At 53.2% G+C, this 17087-nt stretch overlaps 1 protein-coding gene across 1 annotated transcript; it reads left to right on the top strand.

Annotated features, from left to right (window-relative positions):
* Positions 1-2828: 2828 nt before the first annotated feature.
* PRPF19 (pre-mRNA processing factor 19) lies at positions 2829-13614 on the top strand. Its single transcript, XM_036259769.1, has 16 exons — positions 2829-3042; positions 5019-5168; positions 5345-5421; positions 6145-6286; positions 6372-6445; positions 6572-6634; positions 7601-7642; positions 7768-7842; positions 8169-8244; positions 8397-8506; positions 9921-10076; positions 10283-10352; positions 10567-10652; positions 10949-11119; positions 11280-11385; positions 13102-13614. The coding sequence occupies exons 1-16, from the start codon at positions 3024-3026 to the stop codon at positions 13197-13199; spliced, it is 1515 nt and encodes a 504-aa protein (XP_036115662.1). The 5' UTR covers positions 2829-3023; the 3' UTR covers positions 13200-13614.
* The last annotated feature ends 3473 nt before the right edge of the window (positions 13615-17087 follow it).

Raw genomic sequence — 17087 nt, 5'->3', positions numbered from 1 at the left:
GTTTATCGTCTGCGCACGCGCAAGGCAGACCGTGCCCGGTTGCCTACCGCTCCCTCCCGGCCTAAACTTGGTGCGCTATGCGCATGCGCTCTCGATTTTTGTTTTTGCCCAGGATTTCCCACCGGGAGAGTAGTGGGATCGGAAGCTCGAGCTGGGAACGGAAGTCTGTGGCGGGAAAGGGGAAAGACGTGACCATATCTGGGCTGTAGAGTGTGTACTCTGGATCTTTGATTTCAGGGTCGAAGCCTATCCGCCCCTCCTGCTCCTTGGCATTTCGGGCAATGTAGTCCTTGAGCGTGTATTGACTCCTGGGTGATGTTCTAACGAAGGGGCGCCCAAGAGCCAGCCCATGGTCCTTTCAGAAACTTTACTTGCTGAAAAAGGCACAAAGGGAAGAGGTGTTGGAGCAGTTAAAGCCACACAGCGCTGGGGAAATGCATCCGCTCTCTCTGAGAGCAATTCCACTCCCGAAGTCTGCAGATGGCACCCAAATGTTCAATTGTAGAGAAGGAAAGGAACCAACTCCCAGACCCCATCTCTACAAAAGAACAGCATTCGGGGTTGGAGATGGGGGTGGGAGGGCAAGGATTTGGAAGCAGGTGATAACCCTTGCCTGCTTTGTAATTCAAGGCATGTCGCGTCATCTCGGAGTCTCAGTTGTTTCCACTTTACTATAAAAACACTTCACAGTAGGTATGGGAATTCAACGCCTAGATCACCTTGGCTGCCCTGGGAAAGCTCCCCTTTGATGTTAAAGCAGTTCCTGAAACTCAGCACTCTAAAATGGAACCCTTAACCCCTACCCGAATCAGCCTTCTAATTCTGTCTTCTTTCCAGACTACCAGAGGAGTAACAACCAGCCTGTCACCTCTTCTAGTTGTTTCTTTCCTTCAGATGTTTGTTAGCACATCTATCTTGCTCTGGACCCTCATCACTTCCTGCCTCAGCTAAGGGTCTCTCTTCTTCAACAGGCTCTGGTAACATCCTGGGCCTCACCTTCCAGGCTTTCTAAGGGTTGTGCCAAGTTAAGTTCAAAGCACTTTTTATTTTTAAAATATGTATTTATTGACTTTTTTAGAGAGAGAGAGAGAAATATCCATGTGAGAAACATGGATCAGCTGCCTCCTGCACACCCCCTGCTGGGGATCAAGCTTAAAACCCCGGCTTGTGCCCTGACAGGGAATCTAACTGGAACCTTTCAGTCCATGGGATGAAGCTCAATCCACTGAGCCACACTGGCGGGGGGTCAAAGTACTTTTTATTTATTTATTTAATTTTTTTCTACTACTTTATGTATGTATGTATGAATGTATGTATGTATTTTTCTGGTACATGCCCCTAGCAGGAACCGAACCTGGAACTCTCTGGTCCACAGGCCGACGCTCCAGCCGCTGAGCCAAACCGGGCTCAAAGCACTTTTTAAATATTAAGTCTGCACAACAACTCTATGAGTTGGTTCAACCCTTGTTATCACTGCCCTGTTTTACAGATGAGGAAATTAAGGCAGATAAATTCACATAGTTTACTAGCTGGGTGGAGCTGGGATTAGAGCATTCACAATATGATTTAAGAGTTCATGTGCTGCCCTGGCTGGTTTGGCTCAGCGGTTACAGCATTGGCCTGAGAACCAGAGAGACCGGGTTGGTTCACGCTAGGGGCACATACCTTGGTTGCAGTTTGTCCCAGGCAACCACCCTCTCACCTCGATGTTTCTCTTCCTCCCCCCCTCTCTCCTCCCTCTCTTCCTCCCACTCTGTCCTCGGGTGAGGATAAAAAAAAAAGGGTCCATGCGCTTGGTCGTTATGCTGCACTACTCTTCATTCCTGCACCTTTTATTCTTCTCTCCAAGCCGTTGTTTGTGCTGTTCCTTCTCTTGGGATGCCCTCTGTGCTCCTTCTCGGCTATCTAAACTTTGCCCATCCGTCAAAATCAGGGTCATTCACACCTATTCAGCGAAGAAGACCACATCTGTCTGTCCTGAGGCTTAGTCTGGATCCCTTATAGTCCACACCACATGTTCTGTACATGATTTCTGGGAGTATCTTATCTTATTTATTTATTTATTTATTTATTTATTTATTTATTTACTTATTTTAAAGAGAGAGATAAACATTGAGAGAGAAACGTGGATCAGCTTCCTTCTGCACCGCTCCCACCAGGAATCAAGCCTGCAACCCGGGCATGTGTCCTGACCATGAATGGAACGGGGACCTCTCAGTCCATGTGCTCAGTCAACTGAGCCACACCGGCTGGGCGGGGGTATCTTATTTTATAGATATCCACAAAGAATCTTACACGATCTGAGTTGAATGGGAAACAGAAGTCATGTAGGAAAGGGGCAGAGAAGCTGATGACTTGCCCAAGACTGCAGAACAAATTGATAGTAGGGAGAGGACCAGAACGGTTTCTTGGTCGGTGTTAGTTTCTCAATCCATCTACATCTGTGCTTTCTTCATCTGGTCACCTAGCAGTGTCTATCAAAGGGTAGTCCACGAAACACCGCAGAATCACATGGGACACGCACCGAAAATGCAGACTTTCTAAGGCAGGCCACAGGAATATGCCTTTTACCAAGTTCGTTAGGAAATTCTCGCGTACACCAGAGTCTGCAGGACTGTGGTCCCATGGCCCAGCGCCTACTGTTAAAAATGTTACAGAATTGCACAGGTTTTTAATTCCCATTGCACCATGGGAAATGTAGTTCCGGATCCCTTCTCCCCTGCTCCGGGGAGCGCTTTACGAAAGGAGCCGAATCAGTCCGGAAACAGGCGAGAGCTCTCTGGCGGGCCCTTTCCTGCCCGGTTGCATTCTGGGAAAGGGCAGTTTCCGTTAAGTGCAGGAGGCTGAGGCGCGCGACCAGCTCTAGTCCCACGTGAAGGGCTGCGCGATCTTCGCTCGGCGGGGCAGCTCCCGCTCGCCGCGGGGCGTCCCGGAAGCAGCGGGGAACAGGAATTGGCCCGCGGAAGCTCCGAAGCTAATCCTGGAGCCCGGTGTGTGGCGCCTCGGAGCACAGCGACGGCGCCATGTCCCTGATCTGCTCTAGTGAGTATCGGCTGCGGCCGATCCCGGGTCGCAGGAGGCCGGAGAGCTGAGCGGGAGGATCTGCGGGCCGCTGCAGCGGAGCGGAGATGGAAACGGGGTGGAGGTGAAAACGGGGCTCCCGGGAGGCTGGGCGGCGGCCTGTCAGCACCGGGGTCCTCCAGGGCGTGGGATGCATTCGCGCAGGGGTTCAGAGTTTACGTAACGCGTCAAGTTTATTGTCGCGGGCATCTCTGACGCCAGCCACCTCGTTTTCGCAGTGGGAATCGAGGCCTGAACCGAGGGAGCTGGTGCAGGGGAACCAGCTCTGGTGTAGGAGTCAGGATACCGAGGGCTTGTGCAGGATCCGCCTCCGACAGGCTTTGCGATCTGGTGCGAGGCGCTGTGCCTCAGTTTCCCCTGCAAAGTGAGAGCATTGCACTGGGTGTTGTTTTGCCATCTCGCTCGGATAGGCAGAGATTCTGCAATTGGCGACGGTCACACAGTGAATTAGGGGCCGTGACAGGGCTGGAAGCCAGGTCTCTATCTCCCAGCCTCACCCCGTACGACTGGTATCAACAGCGTACATGTCTAAAGCCCGTATTGGTTTACGGTGCACTTCCAAGTCCGGGGTCCTGGTCTTGGAATTCTCCAAAGCGGAAATGAAGGTCCGTTTTCTCAGACGAGGATGTAAGGTCCAAGGAGAGTATGGCTTATCTAATGCAGCACAGTTAGGAAGTGGCAGAACTGGGGGAGGGAGCAAGGTGCTCTGGTCTCGAATCCATGCTTTTGTCATGCATGTACTGTCTTTCCTTTTGGCATCTTATCGTGCCTGAAGATGTTTTCCATTCTCATTGTTTCATCGGGTTACTAGTTTCTAATCCCTTTTTCTTTTTGCTTCCTAACTCTCAAGCCCTTTACTGTTAGAATCTCGCCATAAAATTTTTTTTAAAAAGGGGGAGGAAGGAAGGGCAATAATGGCTAGGAAAAGGAAGCCTTCACATTGAAGAAGTCACAGTTTGCAGAGTATTTTCACATGTTGTTTTCTTTAGTCCTGAGGAAGCTGTTTTCCAGCACCATCCTTCCTCTCGTTCGCTCATCTGGTAGATGTTCACCAAGTGCCTGCTGGGCATCTGTGTTGTCAGACCAGCTGCAGTCTCTGTCCTCCAGGGGTGCACAGACTACTGAGGCAGGCGTGTAAATGATACCTCTTTTGGGGGTCGCTGTGAGGATGAATTAATCTATAGAAAGTCTTTACAGTGGTGCTTGTAAACTAGTAAACAACATGTAAATGTTTTGTATTATTATAGCACCTGTCACATTGCTTTGTAATTTTTTTTTTTTCTGATACTCCATCTAGACTCTAGACCAGCGATTTCCAGCTGGCCTGCCACAAGAATTTTAAAAGCATGCAATACCTGACTATAAAGTCAGGGACACTGACTTCTCTTCCCTTACATTGTCAAGTAAAAAATATGACAACAGCCAATACAACAATAGCCTCCAGTGTGAATGAATCAAAATCATACCTTTTTTGTGTGTGTGTCAAATTGGCAAAAAATATATAATTTTTGGTGTGCTGCAGAATTTTAGTAATTGGTTTATGTGTGCTGTGACATGAAAAGCGTTGAAAATTGCTCTAGTCAGATTTGAGTGGCCTCCTGTGTATCTCCATGTCCTGGAGTACCACGGAGCCCCAGCATCTGTGTTCAAAATGAGATAGGCAGGGACGACTGACTGCTCCCGAGGTGCCTGGCACATAGTAGTTGTGCAGCAATTATTTGTTGGCTCTCTGACTGTCAGGAGACTGATGGAGAAGCTAGTTATGTCACTGGACAGCATTTTGGGGACAGTACAAAACTGTCTCGTTGTCATGTTTTGATTCCTGTTAGTTGAGTGTGGGATGCATGGTCTTGTTGGGACCAGCAGCAGATGAGGCATCCCTTTGGCCCAAGGTCCCTTTCACTACCCCAAGCTCACTACCTGCCTTTCCTCTGCAGTCTCCAATGAAGTGCCAGAGCACCCGTGTGTGTCCCCCGTCTCTAATCATGTCTACGAGCGGCGGCTCATTGAGAAGTATATCGCAGAGAATGGCACAGACCCCATCAACAACCAGCCTCTGTCTGAGGAGCAGCTCATTGACATCAAAGGTGCCTAGAGCTGGCTTTAGTCCACGGCCACCTTAGCTCAGCCTGTGAGGGTGGGAGGTGGTGCCAGCGCGGGGCAGGAAGAGATGGTGGTCTGTTAATGCAGGCTAAAGGGAGAAGCATGGGGGAGAGGAAGAGCCCCCATGGGTTATGGTTCTTCATGCCCACTCTCTTGGCAGTTGCTCACCCGATCCGGCCCAAGCCTCCCTCAGCCACCAGCATCCCAGCCATTCTGAAAGCCCTACAGGATGAGTGGGTGAGTCGTTGGAAGAGAATCAGTGTCTTTCCCATTGAAGACATCACTGGACTAGGACTTGGGGGTGGGAAGGATGGAGCATTATTTTTTCTTTTGAGGGGCAGGATGATCGTGGAGGAGGAGCCTGGTTGGTAAAGTCACACAGACTGGGTTCCATGCTTAGCTCCATTGCTCACGTGCCATGTGACCATAGGCAAGTTGCTCATGTTCAAGTTCTAGTTTTCCTGACTGTACACATGAATTAGTACCTGTCAGGGTTTTGGGAGAATTAGGGTATTAATTTCATGACATCAGGGGCTTGTTTCATTTATCGGTATATCTTCAGCACCAAGAGCAGCGCCTGGCACACAGTAGGTGCTCTAAAATAGGAGTGAATGAATATATGTTCAGGGACTGCCTGGCACAATGAGGGTGATCAGTAAATAGCAGCAGCATTGTCATTCCCTTTGTGAGGTGATGGCACGCCACCCGAGATTCGCTGGGAAATTAGTGAAGAAGGGTGGGAAAGAGCTGGCTCCCACTCCTGTCTGTGTGCCCAGTGTTAGGCAGGGGCGAGGGCCTCGAGGGTGGCTGCCAGCACTTCAGGGCCACCCAGATGCTGCTTGGGTCACTGATTCTGGTCTAGGGCTGTGGGATGGAGGCAGTGTCCTCTTATCAAGGGCTGACTCTTCTGCTGGGTCTCCCGGCTCCTCCCTGCCCTCTCACGGCGTTTTCCCCTCCCAGGACGCAGTCATGCTGCACAGCTTCACTCTGCGCCAGCAGCTACAGACAACCCGCCAAGAGCTGTCGCACGCACTGTACCAGCATGACGCCGCCTGCCGTGTCATTGCCCGTCTCACCAAGGAAGTCACCGCTGCTCGAGAAGGTGCAGCCTCCCCCACCCCCCACGCCCCACTCTGGACTGGTCCCACTTTATCATACTCCATTTCTAACCTTGTCTTCTCTCTCAGCTCTGGCTACCCTGAAACCGCAGGCTGGTCTCATTGTGCCCCAGGCTGTGCCAAGCTCACAGCCAAGTGTTGTGGTGAGTGTCGTCATCCCCTGTCCCCCTTTCCCGCTGCCCTTTTGTGTGTGGTGGCTCATGGCTCGTGGCAGCTCTCCTGCGAGTGTCTGGCATTCCGTGCTTCCCTAACTTTCATCTTCTCTTCAGGGTGCAGGCGAGCCAATGGATTTGGGCGAGCTGGTGGGAATGACCCCAGAGATCATCCAGAAGGTAGGTGGTGCTCTCACTTGGTCGGAATGCTGATGGGCCCTCACTTGTCACCTCTGAGTCCCATGCGAATTAAAATTCCATCCGTTTGGGGATAGAATGGTGCAGAGCACAGACTTAGACCAGACTGTCTGGGTTTGTATTTTGATGTCACCATTCATGAGCTTTATGACCTTTGGCTGACTTAACCAACTCTTTTTGTTTCTTTCCCTTGCTTCTGAAATGAGAGTAATAGTATCTACTGCATAGACTTGTGGGAATTTAACAGACGGTAATTACTGCCAAGTGCAACGTGTAGCTCTTGTTATTGGGGTTCTTTGCAGATATTAAAACATTTTGTTCCATGTTTTTATGTTTTTGGTTTTTTTTTTATCCTCACCCAAGGACATTTTTGCATTTATGTTCAGATAGAGTGGGAGGGAGAGAGGAGGGAAGAGAGAGAGAGAGAAACCTCCATGTGAGAGAGACACATCGACTGTTTGCCACCCACATGACCCCAACTGGGGCTGGGGACAAACTGCAACCGAGGTACGTGCCCTTAGCAGGAACCGAACCCGGGTCTCTGGACCGCAGGCTGATGCTCTAACCGCTGAGCAAAACCGGCCAGGGCTACAGTTCAGATTTTTGACATGCATCTCAGCTCTCATCTTAGTGGCATGGACCTGGTCTGGGAGCTCTGCAGACCTGGTTCTCCTCTCACTCTGCCATTTGCCACCTCTGTGGCCTTGGGCAAGTGACTTCACTTCTCTGAGGCTCAGTTTCCGCCTCTGAAACAAGGTGGTCACCACCCATCTCCTAAGCTTGCAGTGAGAGTAAAGAGATCGTGCTTGTCAGCCTTGAGCAAAACCTCAGCAGACAGCAAGTGTCTGCTGACACCTGTGAGAATAAGGATGTTACTAGCATCCAGCATACTGTTGTCTTGGCAGAATAACGTGTCTCACCTTGAGTCTGTTCCCCTCTCTTCCTCAGCTTCAAGACAAGGCCACTGTGCTAACCACAGAGCGTAAGAAGGTGAGTCTTCTCCCAGGGCCAGGAGAGAGAGTTGGCCAGGTGGGAGCAGCTGATGCCTCAGGAAAGGGGCTGGCTGAGGCCTGAACTCATTGCCTTTTTTGTGGGGGGCTTTTTCATTTTCTCAGAGAGGGAAGACTGTGCCTGAAGAGCTGGTGAAGCCAGAAGAGCTCAGCAAATACCGGCAGGTGGCATCCCATGTGGTAAGTGGCTGGGTCCCCTCGTTCTTGGAGATAGGGCTCTCCATGCTGTTTCTGGGATGGGCAGGCCAACCTGGGCACAGTGGGCAGAGCTGTGCAGTGCCTCTGGCCCCGTGTCTAGCCTTGGCTGCTGAGCTGCAGGCCTTCCCTTCCTGCCCAGCTCTGGCTTTCCCGGTAATGCAGGGAGGGAGGTACTGTGCCCAGGCAGAAGGCCAAGCAGTGGACAAAGAACACAGTCACTCTTGCTCCCTGGGCTCGGGGTGGCAGTGGGGGTTGTGGGGCTCTGTGCGCTGCCTTGACTTGGCTGTGATTGGGTGTGGTGTGCACAGGGGTTGCACAGTGCCAGCATTCCTGGGATCCTCGCCCTGGACCTGTGCCCTTCCGACACCAACAAGATCCTCACTGGTGAGAGCTGGCCCCGCCCAGCAGGCCGAGGAGGGGAGGCCAGCAGGGAAGCGCGTGTTCCTGTCGTGTGTGGGGGCATGGGGACAAAAGTACCTTCAGCAAAAGAGCTGGAAGGGCTTGACTCATTTTTGGATCTCATGTGGCCTTTCCAGGTGGGGCGGATAAAAATGTCGTTGTCTTTGACAAGAGTTCTGAGCAGATCTTGGCCACCCTCAAAGGCCATACTAAGAAAGTCACCAGTGTGGTGTTTCACCCTTCCCAGGTAAGGCATTCTCCAGGCCACCCTTGTCCCTCATTCCTGGGCCTTGTTTCAGTGGTTTAGGGTCCTTGGGAAAGTGAATTGGGCCCAGGAAAGAGCTCCCACTCACCAGAGTAGACATTTAGGACCTCTGTTTAGAGTCATGGGGTTCCTCTTTACTCTATAGGACCCAGTAAAACGGGTCTTCAGACCAGGCCGAGAGAGGAAGTATGTAGCTTACAAAAGCATCTTCATCGAAATAGTTACGTTAGGGCCTGGCCGGTGTGGCTCAATGGTTGAGCGTCAACCCATGCACCAAGAGGTCACCAGTTCAATTCCTGGTCAGGACACATGCCCAGGTTGTGGGCCAAATCCTTGGTGGGGGACGTTAGGAGGAGGTGGCCAGTCGATGGTCTCATTGATGCTTCTATCTCTCCCTCTCCCTTATTCTCTCTCTAAAATCAATAAAGAAAAAAATTTTTAAAGAAAGAAATAGTTACATTAGGAAAAGGACAAAACCCTACTGTGTTTTTAATACAAACTACAGAAAACAAAGCCCAACAGAATCTTGGCTCACGCATCGAGGAGTGTTCCCACGGTCCTCCAGGGTGGGGGTAAAAACTTGATGTTGACTGTTGAAAGCGGGTGGGTTAGAACTGAGGCAGGACTGCTGGCTTAGGGGTAGAGGCAGCTCCTGAGATCAGAGCAATGACATCGTGGGATTTCAGTGTTTGGATTAGGACAGTTTGCGTCTGGGTCTGTAAGTCAGTGGCCGGATCACTGCTTCTCAGTCGGCCTGTGCCCTGTACCGTAAGGAAATTAGAAACAGAAGAACCACATGTTGAATTTTTCATAAAAATACATTTATTCAAATGGAAGCACTTGTTTCTTGCTTCCTGGGTATTAACATGTCTCTTCTGAAATCATGTTGACAAAAGATGGTGATTGGTTTTGCTTTAGTTTTCTACATCCTAACCAAAATAATTGGTTGGTGGCACTATGTAAGTTCTCTCTCTGTCACAAATATTCCTAAGAATCCTTAAGTGTGGGAAACTGAACATGCCCTTCAGGCGCTTCCAGACCCGGTTCTGTTCACACCTGCGCCATCCCAGACCGGAGGCGTTAGCTCCATGTAGTTTTTAAAAATAAAATAAGCAATTCAGGTTCCCCGATTGCACCTCTCTCTCGTCCTGGAAACGTGGGGGATGTTGCACTCTGGTGCAGTTTACCTCTCTACCACTAGATGGCAAGGCCTTTCCAAGGCCACATGCTGTTTGATTTACCATTTTAATATTTTCCGGTGGCCTCTTGGGCATCACTGGGTGGATGCATGGGCTGAAAGGAGAAGCCGTTGTGGGGTTGCAGCCATCTCCAGCCCCCCTGTGAGGCGGCTACGGCCCCCTTCTGTTCCTGACAGTCTCCCCTGCTTTCCTCTCAGGAGCTGGTGTTTTCCGCCTCTCCAGATGCCACCATCAGGATTTGGTCGGTCCCGAACGCTTCCTGTGTGCAGGTTGTTCGGGCCCATGAGAGCTCTGTGACAGGCCTCAGCCTTCACGCCACTGGTGACTATCTCCTGAGCTCCTCGGATGACCAGGTGTGGTCCCACCGGGGCCCTGAAGTGGTCTCGAACATCGTGGGAGGAGGGAACAGCTTACCAACGCCAGTCGGCTCCCCACCATCCCAAGGCAATGTTTCCCTCTGCCGAGAGGAGCTGGCCTTACCAGGGTTTGCCACACTAGGGCCTCTGCCTCCTGGGGGGCGCCCACTTTCTCATTGGCTTCCTTATCCCTGTCTTTTCAGTACTGGGCCTTCTCTGACATCCAGACAGGGCGCGTGCTCACCAAGGTGACAGATGAGACCTCTGGTTGCTGTAAGTGGTCTCTTTCTCTTCATTTGCTATTTGTCATTTATTTTTCTGTTTTATTGGCTCATTTGTTCTTGTAAAAGTGCACTTACCGCTGATACCAGCTGAGTGCCCGGCATTGTGCGGGCATGGTGGGGCAGGTGGAGTAAAGGAAGCCACCTTCCGCCGGGCTTAGTCTCCCCCAGGGGCCCTGACCCTCGTCCTTCTCCCTTCTCCTCAGCTCTCACCTGTGCACAGTTCCATCCCGATGGACTCATTTTTGGAACAGGAACCATGGATTCTCAGATCAAGATCTGGGACTTGAAGGTGGGACATGGTAGCTTCCTTCTGAGCCCAGAGTTGGGACTCTTGTGACTACTCAGTGCAATGAAGTGCTTGTGGCATCTGGCCCTGGAGGGTTCTGAGGGTGGAGAGATGGGCTGTGTGTGCTGTGATAGGTGGTCTGGGGGCCCTGGGCTGGGCCACCCGCCCCTGCTATTCCTGCCAGCTGTCCTTCCCTGAAAGAGGGAGAAGGGTATCTCTGAGGTAGGAGTTTGGTAAGCTCCGTTTTCTCCCTTTCATGACCAGTGGGTGACATTTTACTACCCACCCTCCAACTCTAGGAGCGCACCAACGTGGCCAACTTCCCTGGCCACTCAGGCCCCATCACCAGCATCGCCTTCTCCGAGAATGGCTACTACCTGGCCACGGCAGCTGACGACTCCTCTGTCAAGCTCTGGGACCTGCGCAAGCTAAAGAACTTCAAAACGCTGCAGCTGGATAACAACTTTGAGGTGTGTCCCCCCGTCCCCCACACCCTCCACACCCCGCTCTCTCGCTTGCCTCCCATTTGTCGGTTATTCACTGAATTAATCTAAACTGCTTCTTTCTGTTCCCAGTGGCCCCCTAGTTTCTGTTCCTCTCGTGTGACCTCTGTTGTTCTGGCCCCGACAGGTGAAGTCCCTGATCTTTGACCAGAGCGGTACCTACCTGGCCCTCGGGGGCACAGATGTCCAGATCTACATCTGCAAACAGTGGACGGAGATTCTTCACTTCACAGGTAGGGCTGGCCCTGGGATCCTGGCCCTGGGATCCGGCCCAGAGGGAGGTGGGCAGGTCTCCCTGGGTCAGGACTGTCTAGGGGTGGGCGTTAATGGGCTTCAGCGGCTTTGAATCCCAGCCTGAGGCAGTCGAGTTCAGTGATTAAGAAAATGAACAAGAGTCGGAGTGCTTGGCTTTAAATGCTGGCTCTGCCACTTCAGGCTGTGTGACAGGGCAAGTTACTCCACCTCTCTGGGGCATGGTAACAGTGCATGCCCAGTGGGGTAGAGTGAGGTCTAGGTGCGTGCGTGTTAAAACAGGATCTGGCCCTGGCCGGTTTGGCTCAGCGGTTAGAGCGTCGGCCTGCGGTCCAGAGAGACCCGGGTTCGGTTCCCACTAAGGGCATGTACCTCGGTTGCAGTTTGTCCCCGGCCCTGGTTGGTCGTGCGGGTGGCAACCACTCGATGTGTCTCTTTCACGTTGATGTTTCCCTCTTTTCCTCTCTTTCCCACTCTATCTGAACAAAAAGTGGGAAAACGTCCTCGGGTGAGGATAAAAAAAACAACAGGATCTGGCACGCGGGGAGGATTTGCCATGGTTACATTCGTGTAGTGTCCCGGGCCACTAGGGTGAGAGCAGTGAGTGCAAGGGGTCAGGCCTCTGCTCTCACGGGCTGTGTAGTCAGGTTAGGGAGGCTGGTGTACACGACTTCACAGATGATTCCTCAACCGCGATGTGCGTGCGGGAGAGAAGGACGTGGAAGGCGGAGACGGCGGGCACCAGGGTCACCAGCCTGGTGGCTGTCTGGCCCTGGATACATGACTTTCCCTTTCAGTGTTGTAGTTTCTCCACCTGTAAAGTGGCACATGGGCACTGCTTTGCGGGTGGTGCCAGCTGGTGATGCAGAGGCGGCATCTTGGTGCCGGTGCCGGCTGCGCACCGGGCGCACGAGTGCAGCTGCTGCCGTCCGCTGGCGCCGTTCTTGTCCTGGATAGCAGGTTGTGGCAGGACCGAGATACTTCCCCCAGCCACGTGCTGTCCTGACGGGTGTCTCAGGTGCCCAGGCCTAACTGGCAGTGGGTTTGACCCCTTCCCCTGCCCTGGTTGGACGTGGAGCAGAGCGCGGTGGGGTGGTGGAAGCCAGGGGCCGTGTGGTGGAGAGCTGGTGGGCTGCAGGTGTGAGCCTGCACTCACCTGAAGGAATTTGCAGTGACGTTCATGAACTACCTCGTCCCAGAGGGAGTGTTGCCTGCCTCTTCTGCCCCGCCCCGCCCCAGCCCTGCCCTGTGTTAGGGGCCCGGGTTCCCTGGAGTAGAACCCGCTGAGGGGCCGTTCCAGTGGCAGTCAAGGAGTTAGAGCTAGATGGATTCCCAACAAGCTGGTTACTGCAGTTCAAACCAAACCAGACCCAGCTAAAATGAGAGAGCTGCTGGTGGTGGCTGTGGCGGACGAGACTGCTTCGTGGGCCATGCTGTCGCCTGGCTCGCGGTCCTCGATGCTCTCAGCTGCCAGCACTCGCCTGCCTGCCTGGGCCAGGCACCGCCCCGCGCTGACTGTAGGGCCGACTCGAGCTCTGCCCTCGAGCTTGCCATCGAGGGGAACGCAGACGAGCAGACACCGGCAGTGTGGTCGCACTGAGGGGCGGGGCCGGAGGGATTGGACGGATGTCGTCAGGGCCCAGTGCTCAGGCCCAAAGGGGGGAAGCCTCTCACCGATGCCTCTTGTCTCTCCTCAGAGCACAGTGGCCTGACCACGGGGGTGGCCTTCGGGCACCACGCCAAGTTCATCGCTTCCACGGGCATGGACAGGAGCCTCAAGTTCTACAGCCTGTAGGCCCATCCTTCCGACAGGAGCTGGGCCTCATCGCAGTGCTGGGGTAGAGTTAGGGTTGGGGTGGGGGGAGGAAGGGGAGAGACTACTGGGGGCGGGGGGTCCACGGGGCGGGACATTCGCATCATTTCACGCTGGTCTGGTGGTGGCCCGAGAACCTGGACCACCCTCATCCATGCAGCCTCCGGGCCCGATGGGGACAGACGTGGGAGGTAGCACTGTCGCCCTTGCAGCCTGGGGCCGGAGCCCAGGCCTCTCCCCTCGTGTGGGTCACTGAATTGGTGGCCATTCCACACCCACCTTGTTCACATCCTGAGAGATGGGACAGGCTGAGCCAAGGGAGCCGTGGATGGACGGGCATGAGGGCTGACGCAAGATTTTGTAAGCAGGGATCTAGTTTCATTAAAAAAGAAAATAAACCGAGCCATCTCCCTGTGTGTGCGCGTGTAGCAGGAACCCCAGAGCGGGGCGGGTCAGCGGGAGGGAGCGCCATGGGGACACGCCAGTCCTTGCCTTTCATCTCTTGCACCCCACACTCCCCTTTTTTAAATTGCACAACAGGAATCAAAGAAAACAAATCTCTAAGCATTTGCCAGGAGGTGTCTTCCACGTCCTTGCAGGCCTCGATCTTGTGTTCTGCAGGGTCCCTGGCGCTGGCCGCTGCTGGCAGGAGGGAGGAGCGTGGGCAGGACGGCCTAGGCTTGCTGGCGAGGAGCTGGGAGCCGCGAGCCAGGGCCCTTCGGTTGTGACAGGCCGCCTGTCCCCCGCTGGCTTAAATCAGGAGATTTGTGTAACTGGAGTTTGAAAACCTGAAGTAGAGCTGGTTCCAGGGGAGACAGCCAGTAAACAGTAAATAAAAAGACCAGAAGACACCTGGCCAGTGTGCTCAGTGGGTTGAGCATGGTCCCATGGACTGAGGTCTCGGTTCAATTTCTGGTTAGGGCACATGCCCGGGTTGCGGGCTCGATCCCTGGTGGGGTGCTGTAGGAGGCAGCTGATCAATGTTTCTATCTCTCCCTCTCTCTCTAAAACTCAATTAAAAATAGATTTAACCAGTAAAAAAGACCAAAAGACAAGGGCTTCATGGAGGGCAGGCGGCTGCTTTAGATGGGGTGTGAGGACGGGCTGTGCCGAGGTGCTGAAGGCCACGCTGAAGCCCGACGCCAAGGCAGAGGCATGTTCTAAGGTTGGAGCGGTGGGTCGAGGCGTGTGGAGGAGGAAGGAGGCCAGCGCCCTTGACGAATCCCAGTGCAGAGTTGGGATGGCAGCCTCACAGGGACGGGAAAAGAGTGTGAGCTGAGAAAGGGGGGGTTAGGCTGAGAAAGGGGGGGTTAGTGACTAGATGAGGAACTGCACCGGGAAGGAGCTAAGATGGTGTTACCTGGAGGAGGGGCGGGGGCTGTGGGTCAAAGCAGAGCCATATCCATACAGAAGGCCATGTGCCGTCCGTGTTCCTGGTCCGGAAGCTGGGGCATGCCGTATCTCCCCTGCAGGGTCAGCGTGCTTAGTGGCTAGCAAAACCTTTGAAAACTCCTACAGGAAAGAAACCACTTAGCCTTTTAAGCCAGTTTCCTCGAATAAATATTTGACCTGGAAAGCCTTTATGTGTAACCGTAACCCTGATTAATTGTCCATTGAACCCGCCTTTTGGGAAACATGCCGAAGTTTTATCCGTCTGTAAATAGTGCTGTGGTGAACATGTTAGTTTAGGTTCCCACGGGTAACTTTCCAGGACTGGGATGAAGAGGCCGTGTTTGGAGCACGTCTACATCGGTGCTAGTACGAGTGCTAGTCGTACATCCTCAGCTAGTCTGGGGTATTTGTCTCTTGTGGTTTGAAGGATGAATATCCTTAAGGACGAGACCCTCACGCAGCTCTCCCGAGTTGGGACAGATTCTGGAGGAGGAAGGACGGGCTGAGTGGAGGGTGGACAGAGCTGCAGTTGCTGGTGTAGAGCAGGGTCCTTCCAGGTGGGGGAGGGAGGGAGCATGGTGGGGTGCACCCTGGGGCTGATGGGCCCCGGGGCTGGCATGGCACTCACCGGTCTAATGGTTTCTGCTAGAGGTTAATGTGCATTCTTTCCAGGAAACTAGTTAAGGAGATGCGGACAAGTTCTTGGCTCCATGGATCAGTAGGGACACCCTCAAACAATGTGGGCGTGTGGTGTGTCCACGCATATGTGTATTTTTCTGTGGGGATGGGAAGAGCATAAAATACATCCCAAAGGGACTAGTCCCACCCCACCTGCAGTCAGTTCCAAATCACTGCCCTAGAACAATGGATATGGCCCGGCCATCCTGGCCTCTGGGAGCCTGAAGTTTGGGTCATAAGGCTCGGAAATGCTTTCATCTGTGCCTCGCCATCTGCCCACTCATATCAACAGAAGATCTGTGTGCTAGACACTGCACATGTTTCCTCATTGTATTCTTGAAACAGCCTGGCTTTTAGCTGTCCAAGCAGCTCTGAGCCGTCTCCCTGCACCCCCACGGGGCCTCATGCCTCCCTTGGCCGTCCAGGGCGGAAGGTAGGAGTGTGGACTCCGGACACAGACTCCAGGCTTCGAGTCCGACTGTGGCACTTAGCGTGGGACCTCGGGCAGATTACTGAACTTCTCTCTGCTCCCGTTTCTTCATAAGGTGGAGTATGTACTTAGTAGGGACAGTGTAAGACTGAGTTTATGAGGAGCGCTTACAACTGGACTGCTCGTGATGAATGCTACATGTGTCCATTGCGCCTGATTTCTGCTGCTTCTACTACAAACACTGCCAAATGCTACCACTGAACTCTTCTGTCAGCACTGCTGCTGCTGCACTGTTGCTCCCAGGAGTCACCTTCCCCAAAGACGGTGACTGGGAAGCCTCGGGTGCCCACCCCCGGCCGGGGGTGACCTCGCTCAGCATAGCTGACCGTGTTCCCTTGGGGGTTTTCATGCATTTGTCTCAACTAGATCTTTATCTCGGGGATGGGGCCGTGTACTTATTGCTGTCATTCCTGTGGAGATCCGCCTTGGGGCTCTGTCCAAAGCCCAGGCTCTGTGTCTCCTTGGTACAAAGCAGGGGGTGACGACAGGTGTTAATTTCAGCCCAGTGGACAGGAGACCCTCTGCCTGTCTCAGCTCCAGATTTGGGCTCCGCTGCCTGTGGGTGAACCTCCTGGAAGTTAGTCTCAGTTGGTGGATTCTGAAGGGCTCACCTTTTCTGGACCCATATTATCAAGCTAATGGGGTTTGCATTTAGGACTTTGGGGCAGTCAGTGGTCCTAGGTGTCTGAAGGGAAATTGGTTGGAGGTGTGATCATTGCTTATTGTATTCCACCTGAACTTGAGCCCTTTGAGGATCCAGCCCCAAGCCCAAAGTCTCTCCAACTGTGGAAGGTGAGGGCATGGCTACATTGCTCTCAGCCTTGGTGCACTGACCAGGACAGCCACCTGGGGGCACTGTAGTTACACCGGTCTGCCCATAATCTGGGTCCCAGGGCTGAGGTCCCGGGCTGAGCTCAGCGCCACAGGACAGTCCTGCCAGACAGCCGCTCTCCCCACCCCACAGGCGGGAGGCGAGCGCACAGTGCCTGGGCTTACGGCCACTCAGTGCGCAGCGAAGCTGAGATTTTAAATAGCCGTCTGGCTTCAGAGACCAAGCAGACTGTCCTGTGACCAGGTAGGACAGGAATGGACATCGATGACCCACTGAGTTTTCTAGGAGCGTAGCTCTGGGAGTCAGGAGCCCGGGGCTGAATCACAGCTCCACCAGGCTCCCAATGTTGGAGAAATGCCCAGCGGCCAGAATCTGATTTAAAAATGTGGAACCAGGTCTTTAATGTTTTAAGAGGTGTGTTTTTTATTGTGAAACACTCATTCCAAAGAGTCTAAAACATGTCTTTTTAGTTTTTGTT

The sequence above is a fragment of the Molossus molossus genome, unplaced genomic scaffold (assembly GCF_014108415.1).
Source record: "Molossus molossus isolate mMolMol1 unplaced genomic scaffold, mMolMol1.p scaffold_m16_p_13, whole genome shotgun sequence".
Taxonomy (NCBI): domain Eukaryota; kingdom Metazoa; phylum Chordata; class Mammalia; order Chiroptera; family Molossidae; genus Molossus; species Molossus molossus.
The sequence above is the reverse complement of the archived record's forward strand: the minus strand, read 5'-3'. Positions and strand labels throughout refer to the sequence as shown.

Excerpts from the sequence above, each read along its gene's own strand:
- PRPF19 (XM_036259769.1), top strand. Across the intron at positions 8,245-8,396 it reads CACCAACAAGATCCTCACTG|GTGGGGCGGATAAAAATGTC; the intron begins GTGAGAGCTGGC and ends TGGCCTTTCCAG. Across the intron at positions 8,507-9,920 it reads TGGTGTTTCACCCTTCCCAG|GAGCTGGTGTTTTCCGCCTC; the intron begins GTAAGGCATTCT and ends CTTTCCTCTCAG.